Raw genomic sequence first — 13,524 nt, 5'->3', positions numbered from 1 at the left:
AAAAGGAAAAGATTAGCAAAGACAAGTGTGGGTCCATTACAAGTGGAATCAGGAGAATTTATAGTGAAGAATAGGGAACTGGCAGAGAAACTAAACAAATACTTTGTGTCTATGGAGGAAAATACTAAAAACCTCCCAGAAAAAATGAAGAATCAAGGGACTAGTGTAAATGAGGAACTGCAAGATGTGAATATTAGTTTTAAAAAAGTACAAGAGAAATTGATGGGACTTAAAGTAGATAAACCCCTGGACTTGATGATCTATATCCCAGAGGTGGCTGTAGAGATAGTAGATGAATTGGTGGTCATCTTTCAAAAATCTATAGACTCTGGAATGGTTCCTGCAGATTGGAAGGTGGCAAATGTAACCCCACTATTTAAGAAAGGAGGGAAAGAGAAAACAGGGAACTACAGACCTGTTAGGGAAAATGCTAGAATCTAGAATAAAATATGTGATAACAGGACATTTAGAAAATAATGGTAGGATTGGGCAGAGTCAACATGGATTTATGAAAGGGAAATCATGTTTAACAAACCTGTTGGAGTTTTTTGAGGATGTAACTAACAGATTAGATAAGCAGGAACTGGTGGATGTGATATATTTAGATTTTCAGAAAGCTTTTGATTCGGTTCAACACAAGAGGTTAGTAAACAAAATTAGAGCACATGGTATTGGTGGGAATATACTGGCATGGTTTGAGAACAGGTTAAAGGACAGGAAACAGAAAGTAGGAATAAGTGGGTCATTTTCGGATTGGCAGGCTGTTACTAGTGTGGTACCACAAGGATCAGTGCTTGGGCCCTAGCTGCTCACAATGTAGATCAATTATTTGGATGTGAGAACTTTTTTTTTATTCATTTGTGGGATGTGGGCATCGCTGGCTAGGCCAGCATTTATTGCCCATCCCTAATTGCCCTTGAGAAGATGTGGTGAGCTGCCTTCTTGAATTGCTGCAGTCCTTGGGGTGTAGATACACCCACAGTGCTGTTAGGAAGGGAGTTCCAGGATTTTGACCCAGCGACAGTGAAGGAATGGTGATATAGTTCCAAGTCAGGATGGTGAGTGGCTTAGATGGGAACTTGCAGGTGGTGGTGGTTCCATGCCTCTGAAGCCCTTGTCTTTCTAGGTGGTAGAGATCGCAGGTTTGGAAGGTGCTGTCAAAGGAGTCTTGCTGAGTTGTTGCAGTGCATCTTGTAGATGGTACACACTGCTGCCACTGTGCATCAGTGGTGAAGGGAGTGAATGTTGAAGAAGGTGGAAGGGGTGCGAATCAAGTGGACTGCTTTGTCCTAGATGGTGTTGAGATTAAATGTATTTCCAAGTTTGCAGATGACACAAACCTAGGTGGAAGTGTGAGTTGTGAGGAGAATGCAAAGACACTTCAAGGGGATTTGGAGAGGCTAAGTGAGTGGGCAAAAATCTGGCCGATGGAACACAATGTGGAGAAATGTGAGGTTCTCCACTTTGGTAGGAAAAACAGAAATACAGAGTATTTCTAAATGGTGAGAGGCTGGGAAGTGTTGAACTTCAAAGAGACTTGGGTGTCCTTATTCGTGAGTCACTGAAAGCTTACATGCAGGTACAGCAAGCCGTTACAAAGGCAAATGGTATGTTGGCCTTCGTTACAAGAGGATTTGAGTGTAGGAGTAAAGATGTCTTACTGCAATTACATAGAGCCTTGGTGAGACTGCACCTGAAGTATTGTGTGCAGTTTTTGTCTCCTTACCTAAGGAAGGATATACTTGCCATACAGGGAGTGCAACAAAGGTTCACCAGACTAATTCCTGGGATGGAAGAATTGTCCTATGAGGAAAGATAAATTGACTGGGTCTTTATTCTCTGGAGTTTAGAAGAATGAGAGGTGATCTCATTCAAACATACAGAATTCTTACAGGGCTCAACACAGTTGGTGCAGGAAGAATGTTTTCCCTGGATGGGGAGTCCAGAACCAAGGGGACACAGTCTCAGAATAAGTGACAGGCTATTTAGGACTGAGATGTGCAGGAATTGCTTCACTCAGAGGGTGGTGAATCTTTGGTGAATCTCTGCTGTGGAGGCTCAGTCGTTGAGTATGTTCAAGATTGAGATTGATAGATTTCTACATATGAAAAACATCAAGGGTTATGTGGATAGTGCAAGAAAATGGCATTGATAGAGGATCAGCCATAATCTCATTGAATAGTGGAGCAGGCTCGAAGGGCTGATTGGCCTACTCCTGCTCCTATTTCTTGTGTTCTTCCCGACACCTTGGAATTTAGTCTGGGGTGGGAAGGTCAAGGACGGGCCTCTTCCCATCAGCGCTGGTAAATTACTAGTGGAGGTGGGTGCCTCTGCCACGAGGGGAGGCTGCCTATTAAAACAAGGTGGCCTCCCTGTGGGCTGGGGGGTTTGGGCCCTTCTCCGTGGGCAATCTGTGGCGCAGGGAGAACCCCCTGTGGCAAAGGCCGCCCCTTCGCAAACAACCCCCGCCTCCATCCTCAACGACCACCCTCTCCTCCCTCACTGGGGCCTGCCAGACTGGCCCCGGTGAGCCTGCCACACTTACCTGAGGTCCGGGGTTCCAACTGCTCCTGGTCCCAGGCCTACTGTAGTGCCGGCAATGGCCACTGCTCGCAGTGGCACTGCCAGTATTACTGAGCCATCGGCCCTCTGATTGGACAGCAGCTCGGAGGCGGGATCCCCGTCCTTAAAGGGATGGGGACCCTGATGGCAGGCAGTTAATTCACTACCTGTGTGAATTTCAGCCAGGTGTTCAAATTAGGGCTCAGGCGATGTTGCCCCTGCTGTCAAGGTAAAATTCAGCCCTGTGTGTGCAGGCCATTGCTGAGGCCCAGCATGCACTCACTTGCCTGCCACGTCAGAGTCTCCTTGCAGGTGGCCAGTCTTACCATGGAGATGGACATCAGCGCAAATGCTGGCGACATCATGGCATTCATACTATAGATGGTTTCCTCCATTGCTTCTCGTTTGGAAATGCTGACACACAAGAAAGAATCTTGTTCTGATTGAATATTTTCAGGAGTCTGGACTATTACCATGTGCCAATCCCACACGGGTCTAATGTGCACACTCTGGCGTGATCCTCCTGGAGACAGCTCCTAACTGGCCGCCTCCACATCTGCCATCCAATTAAGGGCGGAGGGCACATTCCTGAGGCTGCAGGCCCAATCAGAGGGCCTGCTACAAAGTCCTGCTGGCAGCCCCACCGGGAGAGATGGGCGCTGCTCAGTCAAACAGGAGACCATGAAAGTGCCTCATGATATAGGCGCCCTCTGCAGAATTATGATATTTTAAAAACATCCGTTTAGCCAGTGCTGCCAGTCCATCAGTATGGAGGGGTTGCCCCTCCACAAGATGACCTGAGGCCGAGGCTGTGGCCCTGACCCTGTAGCATCTGCTGCTCTGGAGAATAGTGGGGTGGTTAAAGCAAACCTCGCTGGCCCCCAGGCCTGTCACCAGGAGGCTGTGTCCACAGAGCTGCCAGGCTTGGTATTCAGCGGGAGTCTGTTCGGAGTCCTCCCCATCCTCATCAGACTTATAATTGATCATTAATGGCTACCCGCTGCTGCCAGGCGGCTAACTGCTGCCGTTGTTCACTCACCTCAGGCAAGACTGCCCAGAGGCAGGAACACACAGCCTGCTGACCCGATGCCCATATCAAGTTTGCTGCTGGTCCCACTTTCAAACCTACCTCCACAGCACTGGGAAGATTCTGCCCATATTTCTGCCCAAAGTTCTGTGGTAAAACCTTTTTGAAACTGCTCCTTTTGCACTTTGTCCCTGTTATGATTCCAGGTACATAACCTTTAAGTGCAGTAGACCAAAGGTTTGCACCACTATAGATTCTGTAGCTACATGTACCTGGTTATATTAATGCTTAACTGACATTTTGTGGTTATTTAGCAACATCAGCCATGGTTTCAATTGTAAACAATATTATTAAGAGGTCAGCTTTACAGGCAGCTGTAAAACACAATTAACTAGGCAATAAAACAACTAAATCAGGATGAGTTATGCGTTGACTCTGGAAATCTGGCAGGTTCATTTTTTGGGCATCACTAACCCACCCATTTTGAAGCAATGGAAGTCATTATAGATATTATCCACTAATGGGTTTACTGATGGCATCCATATCTTCAGGTAGACATAATCTATCATCTGTGACATTCTGTGAAAGCCAACTACAGCATAAAAGTGTTAACGTGTGACCAACTGTTTTTCTACACTTCTGGTGAAATAAACACACTGCTTCTTTGGAACAACATAAATGATTGGTTCCTGAATGTAGTAGAACATAGTGCCCTGGCAAATAGCAGGTTATCACCATCTGAATCAATACTGAGACCAGACAGTGCTCAGTTAGTGGGAGCAGAGAGTGTCTGAAGGTGCATGTTAGGTAAAGGGTGGTTTTCATTAGTGGTTGGCCCAGCTGTGGCCACCTGCTGCAATATTCGTGCTCCTGCCCTATGGCTAGGTAGTGGAATCTTTGAACTTTTATTTAAACGAGGGTCAAGCTCAGCAGGACCACACCCCACTTTTAAATTTGGGGCTAATGTGTTCAATTAATCACAATACAGAAACAAGGCATTTGACGTATCAATTCTGTGGCCAGTATTTTGTTAGACATATAACACTTACTCTAATTGCATGCTTCTTTTCATTCCCCATACCCTTTAATTCCCTTATGGAATAATTTATGACTCTGCTTTAAAAACAGTTCATGGTGGAGAATTCCACATTTTATCCATCCCTGTAAAATTAGATATTTTTAACCTCATCTGTTAATTTTTTTGATTATCTTTAATCTGTGCTCTCTCATTATCATCTTGCTGATAATTAGAAACAATGCATCACTTTTCACAATCTTGAAAACCTCGATCCAGTGGCCCCTTAATCTTCTCCACTCCAGTGAAAAGAGCTTTAACTTTTCAAATCTGTCTTCATAACTAATTTTCTTCCCTCTTAGCATCTAGTGAACCTGCTTTATACCTTTTCATTTTATAGATTAGTGTATAAACTCCCTGAAAATATTTTTTTTTGTTCAACTTCTTCATTTTTTTCCTTCATGAGCTAAATATCCTTTCATATTGATTGTAGTTTTCCATATTTCCTTTACCACATAGATTGTAGATTACAGGGGTTGTTTTGGCCAAAGGGTGAAAATAGGCATTAAGTGTGTGCTGCGCTAATAAGAAACACCTGTTCAAAAGTACGGATTTAGCACACATTTTTGGGCTAATTGATGATTATCACGGTTTGAACGTGCCTGCAGCCACTAATCAGAAACCTGCAGGTTTAGCACTCAAGGCTAATTAGATGCAATTTTCTTGGAACAGTATATTTCAAATCTTTGCATACCCTTCCAGTAAAGGCATCGAGTGCTCTGGCTGGCACATGGCACCAGATTTCAGGATGGCTCAGAGACTAAAGGAGAGGGCACACAGGTTCTCAGATGTGGCACTTTTGGTCCACATGGAGGCGGTTCAGAGGAAGAGGGATGTCCTGTACCTGCAGGGGAGGAGGAAGCCACCTTGTCCCTCTCTTCTGCAGCAACTAGTGCTGCACTGCCTGACCTCATTGTCCTCCTACCATTCCTCATCCAGACCATGAGCAAGATGCCCAAGACTAAGCATTTCTTTTTTCTTGGTGACTTCTATAAAGTGGAGTAGCACATGCTCTTTTTAGGTGACGTCCTCAGAGAATTTCCGTAACATGTTGTTCGAGTGTTGATGAAGTTTTGACAAAGTGTCCTAGAAAGTCTCCCAATGTGTTTCAGAGATATACTTCACAGCTATAGCAGCAATGATCATGAAATGTTGCATAGCCCTTTAAATGGCATTTGAAATCAACATCAGGCTGTGTTTGCTCCCAAACACTTCATCAGTGTTAGGAAAGGATGTTAGTTAAAGTGCTAGCCACCAAAATGCTGTTCAGTGTCTTTATTGAGTGCTACATGAAATTTTAAGGGCAATCAGCTGTTTAACAAACCTCCGGGTGGTCATTCCCAGCATTGGTTTCAAGTCCTTTACCAAGATGGTGTCTCACGCTAAACCAAAATTAGAGCTTAATTAATACATTAGTCCCTAATGTATTCAGTGAAAATCCCCCCCAGTGTTTCTGAATGACCTCTTTTACGTGTTCTTTCTTGTGGGTGTGTTGTCGTGCTGCCCATTTTTCTCTTTTTCCCTGCATTACCAACGTAGTCAAAAATTGAGTTTGCAATAAATGTACATTTGACTAACTATACCTGAATTAACTTACTTTTAGATGAAGCTGCATCAACTCATCAAAATGATGAAGAAGATAGTACTGAGAGTGACAGTAGTGATGAAGATGACAGCGAGGATAGCAATAATGAAGACAGTGATGAAAGTGAAACATCAGATGACTCATCTGTTGACTCATCTGGAAGTGAAGAAAGTACATAATTTCAATTTCCATAAAAAGTATGTCATAGTACTATTCTTACTTAAAACAGCAAGTTTCACCACCAATTTCTTTTTCTAAGTGTCAGTTACAAAGAGTTATAATTAACTCTTACCTTAAAAAAATTAGATGTATCACTTGCTTATTGGTGATACAGAAAATAGAAAGAACATTGAACACCAAACAAGGATTTGTTACATTTCAACTCTTTTGCCCTTCTGCATTGTTAAATATCAAGACCTCTCTTACCCTTGCATTTTAGTAGACAGTGTTGACTCTATCAACTCATCATGTTTAAGATTCTATTCTGATGGACTATAATTCAAGTATTGCTTCCATCCTAGACACCTTTCATGTATTTGCAGAAATTTAACCAAAATCAAAAAGAATGAAAGTTTAGCATGTATGTTACCTCCCGCCATAGCAGATAGATTTAGCAGGTTATTTAGATTAAGTCATTTGTTAGACTCCTTCCACTTCATCCAATACACTTGCTTTCTGTAATTAAACATTGTCCCACTATTAATATGTTTTTTCAGGGGAAGACTTCACAACACACAAGATGAGCCTTATTTTTGGGCTCTGTGATAGTATGTGTAATTTTATTTCTGATAATCCTCCCCCCACAGCAAAGTGAGAAAATGTTCAAAGTCCAGTGAAGTCTCAGCAGCATTGTGTATGAACAATAGTGGGTTTTGAGTTGTACCCTTGTATCTCAAGTTTGCAATGTACATATGAACAATGCATCATAACTTTCCATGATTCATCGACATATGTTGAATTCAGATCTAACCTCCATCACTTATGCAGTGCCTCCAATTCATTAAGAGATATCTATCAAAGTTGTCCTAATATAAAGCTCCGACAAGCTTTAAGTGCAAGATGGCAAATCAACAAAGTTTCTTAGTCCCAGAATTATTTAACTGAATTTTCAGGTTTACCTCTCATCCCACCAAACACATGTACACTTCCCCAAACATACATTCTTTCCGAAACTCACAGATTATTTACTCCCAAACACATACGTGCCCTTCCATGATAATATGCACTTTCTTTCCCTCCCCAATCATGTATGTGCACATGCACACATACTTACACACACATTTTCTATTTTGGATATAAGGTGATCAAAGTAATATGCCAGAATCCTAAAGTGCTGACTTTAAGCCTGATAAACAAGTAGTGATCCAATAAATATGGGATCAGAATAAATGCAAGGAGAGTGCAACATTCCTGTTCAATTTAGAGCAGTCATTCTTTTCAAAATAAATTCTGGCTCTGTTTTGTCTTGACATTATATTTCAACAATGAATGCTAATAATGTCAGGGAAATCAACTTGGAGGAATTATTGAGGCCAACAGTGTGAAAGACCTGAATTAATATCAGCAGAGATATAGTCATTAACCCAACGAACTTCAGCAATTAGTGTCCATTCAAATGAGCGTATGTTAATTTATCTTCCCTGCTCAATCTGGTTAAATAAATTCCTTGAGTGCTTTCTCCAATGAGATGGTATTAGAACAAAATTTAATATAGAAGGGATACAATATGTGTGTGTGTAATGTGATAATGCACAAATAAGCTAAAAAAAAAGTCCTGAGCATATTGTACTGTCCAGTTATGTTTACAAATATGTAATTTGAAAGTTTCAAGATTAATTAGCTATACAAACATACATACATATGAACCACAGGTATCCTGAATCCTTGTACTGTATATCATTTACCAATGAATATGTTTGTGAAAGTTGTAACTTAGAAGTGATTACAATAGAAAAAGATAATGAATCCTTTGGATTGATCCACAGTGAAAACTGGAAATGTTTGTAATAACTGGGATGTTGGTTGGATACAAAAAAAACTATGCAATCAACTTGCATCATTCTTGTTGTTAACCTTGAATTGTATTAGCATGCCAAGACCTTCCTATCTGCGGCATCAGGTACACAGTGACAATATTGAATCCTTTGCATATAAGGTCTATCATGTTGCTACCACCTCATTTTTCTTATTCAAACAAAAACATACTTTACCAGTTGTTTTTCTTGTTTCCAAAAACTAAAAGCTGGTGTCCTCTTTGCTAGAGATGATTTCCTTATCAAAGTCAATTGACTTATATTCTGGCAAGAGCAAGTGTTCGTTTTCCCCTATTGAAGGCAAAAAGTATGTAGCTCAACCTTGTATAGTGTAAATAAACTCATACATTTTCAAATTAATATGCTATGTAAATTGATGTTTACTGTACTAAATTGTCTGGGATTTGTCATTGCTGCTACCTGCACCAGGTAAGAGGATCATATATCCACATTCCTAATTAAATATTATGCAAGAAAGTTATGTAGCCCCAATAACTACCGAGCTAGTTAGTGAAGCAAGATGCTTTTTCATTGTGAACAGGAATATTTCAATATATTTGTAAGAAACAGTTTCTTGAAAGTAGGAACGGCCTCATCAAGACTATGTGGCATGAAGTGTGTGCTTTCCTTCCGTATTTTGCAGTTTCAAGTGAAATTCGTAAACATCTTCTTACTGAGGGTTATTTGGCAATGGTGTAAAACAGGCAAGATTGTATCAGCCACCCGGAATAAACTCTGCCCAATTTCCTTTCCATTGAATAGAGAGGAAATTTGGGCCAGGTATAGGGAGTGGCCAATCTGATCTAGCCTGTTTTACACCATCACCAATAGTTAAAATTACCCCAATTTGTTTTCAAGAGGGGAACTGGGTGATGCAATGGGTTATCATCTCTGGGACCTGGATATAAATGCAGTTTAGCATCTTGGCTGAAGCCATCTCTTTGTGTGTAAGCATCCATCATGCAACATATTTTGGAAGTGATAACACAGCTCCTGATTGGTACAAGTGCATAACACAAAAATTCCCATATTTCAGTACAAATCAGAGAGACAATAAAAAAATTGCTATGAGAAGTAGAAAAAAATTTGTGAGGCTAAAACTATGACATTTTCTTGGTACAAACAAGGGGAGCTTTATTCTGCACTTGACCTTCAAGCTAACCCTAGATACTAAAGCAGAAAAGTTCCTTTCCAGTATTGGTGTCCCTCACATAAATTAGTACAAGCATTCACAAAAATATTGGAATAATTTTTTTAAAAATTAGGCTATACTTTCTTCTGTACATCACTCACAGACCAAACCACCCTGGATATGCATAAACAGTGGAACTTGACCAGTAGAAAGCAATGACTGACTTCATTTGTTTTGGTACTGCTCTGAGTATTACCCCTAGTCAAAATGGGATCAGGAAATTAGTAGTAACAAAGATTTTGTATGTGAAAAAATCATTGAAGGAAGGCCATTAATAGAAAATTCACAAAAGATTGCTTTGTTTGGGGAACAATGGATATAAAAACTGTGTTTTGAACCCCAAGTCAGAACCAAGGTAAGATGGGGGTGCTTGTGATTTTTAACTGCCAACTGCCCATATATTGCTTGAGAAAAGGGTGTACTCCACTTAATTAAATTCAGAGAATTCACGTGCAAATTAACAGATCCAAGGTTTATGGACCCCCAAATATGCACAAAGGCACTGCTATTAGTTAACCAGCTAAAACCGCACAACTTACTAGCACAAAGCATTTGTGAACTTCCCCCTGCTTGTCTACCTGGGACCATTATACGACAGTAACTTGCAGTAGGAAGAATCCAACGTCATAAGAAAGCTGTGCAATTTTGCAAAGTGTCTTGTTTTCTATGGTCCAAGTGGTTATAGATTTCTACTGTTGTAGCCCTGCATTCTCCACTACACATGCCTTTACCTACATAAATCAGAAAAACTTCTACTCTTTAAGAATATTTATGTTTCAGTAGACCTCAGCACCAGATTTTGCAGGTCAGTACTTGCTTTCCAAATAGCTTTAGCAATGCCTTCATTTTTAGGCAATCACTGTGCCACTAATATTTGACCCACAGAGAAATTTTGAAGGCCACCGTGTGGAGAGCTAGCTCATGACCCCTTTGCAACCAAAGAGACCAACTGAAAACAGATACAATGAAGTGCATGCTAAACAGCATAGTCATTTAGCTTACCATTAACATGTTGAAGAAGCACTTCAGGTGCACAGTCAAATCTGGGACTTCCTCAATATAACCCAACCAAGGTATTGAGTTTTGTGGTAGTCTGCTGCACGCTACACAATATTATTGTGGGCGGCACAGTGGCGCAGTAGTTAGCACCGCAGCCTCACAGCCCCAGCGACCCGGGTTCAATTCTGGGTGCTGCCTGTGTGGAGTTTGCAAGTTCTCCCTGTGTCTGCGTGGGTTTTCTCCGGGTGCTCCGGTTTCCTCCCACATGCCAAAGACTTGCAGGTTGATAGGTAAATTAGCCATTATAAATTGCCCCTAGTATAGGTAGGGAAATATAGGGACAGGTGGGGATGTGGTAGGAATATGGAATTAGTGTAGGATTAGTATAAATGGGTGGTTGATGGTCGGCACAGACTCGGTGGGCCGAAGGGCCTGTTTCATTGCTGTATCTCTAAACTAAACTAAACAAAAGCACTTGGTGGAGGACCCAAAAGGAAGAAACTATCCATAACAGTAATGCAATCATCAAGAGAACCAAGAGAAGCCCAAAGAGGCTGTGGATGAAAACACATTTGGCAATCTCTCATAGAAGAGACCTTCCCCTAAGCTGGACATCATAGAATCATTGAATGCTACAACGTGGAAACAGGCCTTTCACATCATCAAATCTCTGATTTCTTTAATCGTAATCTTCTGTTTGCTCCCAATACCTTTTAATATCTCTTATTCAAGCAACAATCTAATTCCCTTTTTTTTAAAAAATGCTTTGTTTTGTGGTGTAGAATTCCAAATTCTAACAGCCTGCTATGCAAAGATTTTTTATTTTAATCCTTTTTTTTGATTGTTAAATTTGTGTCATCTTGTTACCATATCGCTGAACAATTAAAATAGTTTATAACTATATACTTTAACATAACCCTGAAAGACCTGTATCATGCTACCCCTTAACTTTCACAGCTCTAGTGAAAAAGCCCGAAACTCTCAACGTTCTACAGAAGGTGGGGATGGGGTAGGAATATGGGATTAATGTAGGATTAGTATAAATGGGTGGTTGATGGTCGGCACAGACTTGGTGAGCCAAAGGGCCTGTTTCAGTGCTGTACCTCTAAATAAATTTTAAAAAAAATTGTAATCCCTTATTTCAGGTAAAATCCTAGTGAATCTATGCCGCACTTTTTTTCATTACTTTTATGACTTTCTTGTAACGCAATGCCCAAAACTGTACACTGTATTCGATTTGCAACTAAATTAAGAATAGAACTGCATTAACAGTCCTGTCCATCTTCCTCATATATCTACACATATACCTTCAACTACAGTGTCTTGATTCTTGCACTGAACTCCCAAATCTCCCATTCCTCACTGAAGCATATTATCAATAACACTGTATACGAAAAACTGAATGCAACATTCAATAACCCTACATTTGATGTATTTGAGTTCCTGCTGATTGTTTGGCCCCCAATTTATTGCTCTGTGAAGGACTGTTGGATAGTTTTCCACATTAAAGTTGCAATGGAAATGCATGTTGTTGTTGATTTGGTGCTTCTCTTTGATAATCTATTCTTGTGCTTCATCTAGGAACACCTTAGTTGCAGAAGTGGGTGAAGTAGGTCGCTGTTGTGGGTCGCTGAGATACGGACTGTAGGCAAAGTGCCCTGAAAATGTCCGCAAAATAGAGTTTTCAATAATCTTTCTGAATTCTGGGAAAATAGAAAGTGTTAATGCTAAGAACCATGGATACTTCAAGATAGCATTGTGCAATAGGAGAATAATTAATTTTGATTTTTAGCATCTGGTTTCAGTTAGTGGCTGAAATTAGGCAGGCTCAGGCTTGTAAAGGTTGAATGGAGGCTTATGTATCACTTATCAGCAAAATAAATACCTCGAATGACCATCCATTATCTTCTTCTGTACCTTTGTTTTGATTTTCAGCCAAACAAAGAGAGAGGATTGTTCACAAATAGACATGAGGGACTCATTCTTATCTTGTTTGTCTTATCATGAATACTTGCAACTAATTAAAGTAAACAGTTTTGCAGCGAATGGGTAGATCTGGTTTTTCTCAAGTATTAGAATGTGTTCAGTCTGAATGCTTGACATATATAAAATATTATCATAAGGAAATATACGTCATGAGATGTATTACTCTGATGGCCAAGCATATGAATTAACCTATCAGAGGTTGAGAGTCAGAAGTATAAAGGATAACGCAAAAGATAAGAGAAAGATCAGAAAGATAGAGTTTACAGGAAGTCAGAGAAATTAAGAACCTTACTAGCCAGGAATAAGCCAGGTAATAAAATGCATCATGTAAGAGTTAAACTCCTGATAACAAAATCAAAGTACATGTTACAAAGAGATAACGGACATCAGAAGAAGGCTGAACTATAATGATAATAGATGGAGATTCAGCATACTGATATCCTGGAGGCAGACCCAAACATCCCAAACAAAGGTTAGACAACCTACTCCATTACATCAACTCTGAAGAAAATGGGTGGAAAAGTTGCTGGAATTATTGCTAAAACTGTGAAATTATCAGCAATAAACTGAACTAACTATACTATAAACTGAACTAACTATATAGTATCTGAGAGACTTGCTATTCAAAGTTGTCAAATTATCAGCAATACAGAGAGTCTAGTCTTGCTGGCCTTATGTCAATCTTGGACTTTAAATGTAATGTCAACTTGTAATAAATAGAACCCAGCTGATGTTGAGCTGCCTTTTTATCATCTATCAGTTAAAGATACTGAGTTAAGTACCTTGAGTTCTCTTACTGTTTAATATTAAGGTGCTGCTAGGATGCCACTTTCATATTGGATTGTCTTGGCAATACATTTGGATACTCTATTACCTTTTACTTTAGCCTCATGACATTAGTCACAAACCTTAGATATTTATGTACTATAACACCTTGGTCTTTTTTCCTGATCAACAGTCTTAACATTTGCAACTGTCCATACTATGCATGTGCTTAGCATCAACTTACATGGATTCACAAGACATGCATGAATGACAATGATAAATTGTATTTATATAGCACTT

At 40.2% G+C, this 13,524-nt stretch overlaps 1 protein-coding gene across 4 annotated transcripts in view; it reads left to right on the top strand.

The window, feature by feature from the left end:
- The window catches only part of erich2 (glutamate-rich 2), a 232,441-nt gene extending 223,799 nt beyond the window's left edge, over positions 1–8,642 (top strand). For all 4 annotated transcript variants that reach the window (XM_068035365.1, XM_068035364.1, XM_068035362.1 and 1 more), the window contains one exon: positions 6,268–8,642. In XM_068035365.1, coding sequence (XP_067891466.1) covers positions 6,268–6,428 — 161 coding nt within the window. In that variant the 3' untranslated portion in view covers positions 6,429–8,642. The remainder of the gene's footprint in view (positions 1–6,267) is intronic.
- Positions 8,643–13,524: the final 4,882 nt, after the last annotated feature.

This window comes from Heterodontus francisci, chromosome 7 (genome assembly GCF_036365525.1).
Source record: "Heterodontus francisci isolate sHetFra1 chromosome 7, sHetFra1.hap1, whole genome shotgun sequence".
NCBI lineage: Eukaryota > Metazoa > Chordata > Chondrichthyes > Heterodontiformes > Heterodontidae > Heterodontus > Heterodontus francisci.
Note: the sequence above shows the minus strand (reverse complement) of the source record. Positions and strands in the feature narration are given on the sequence as shown.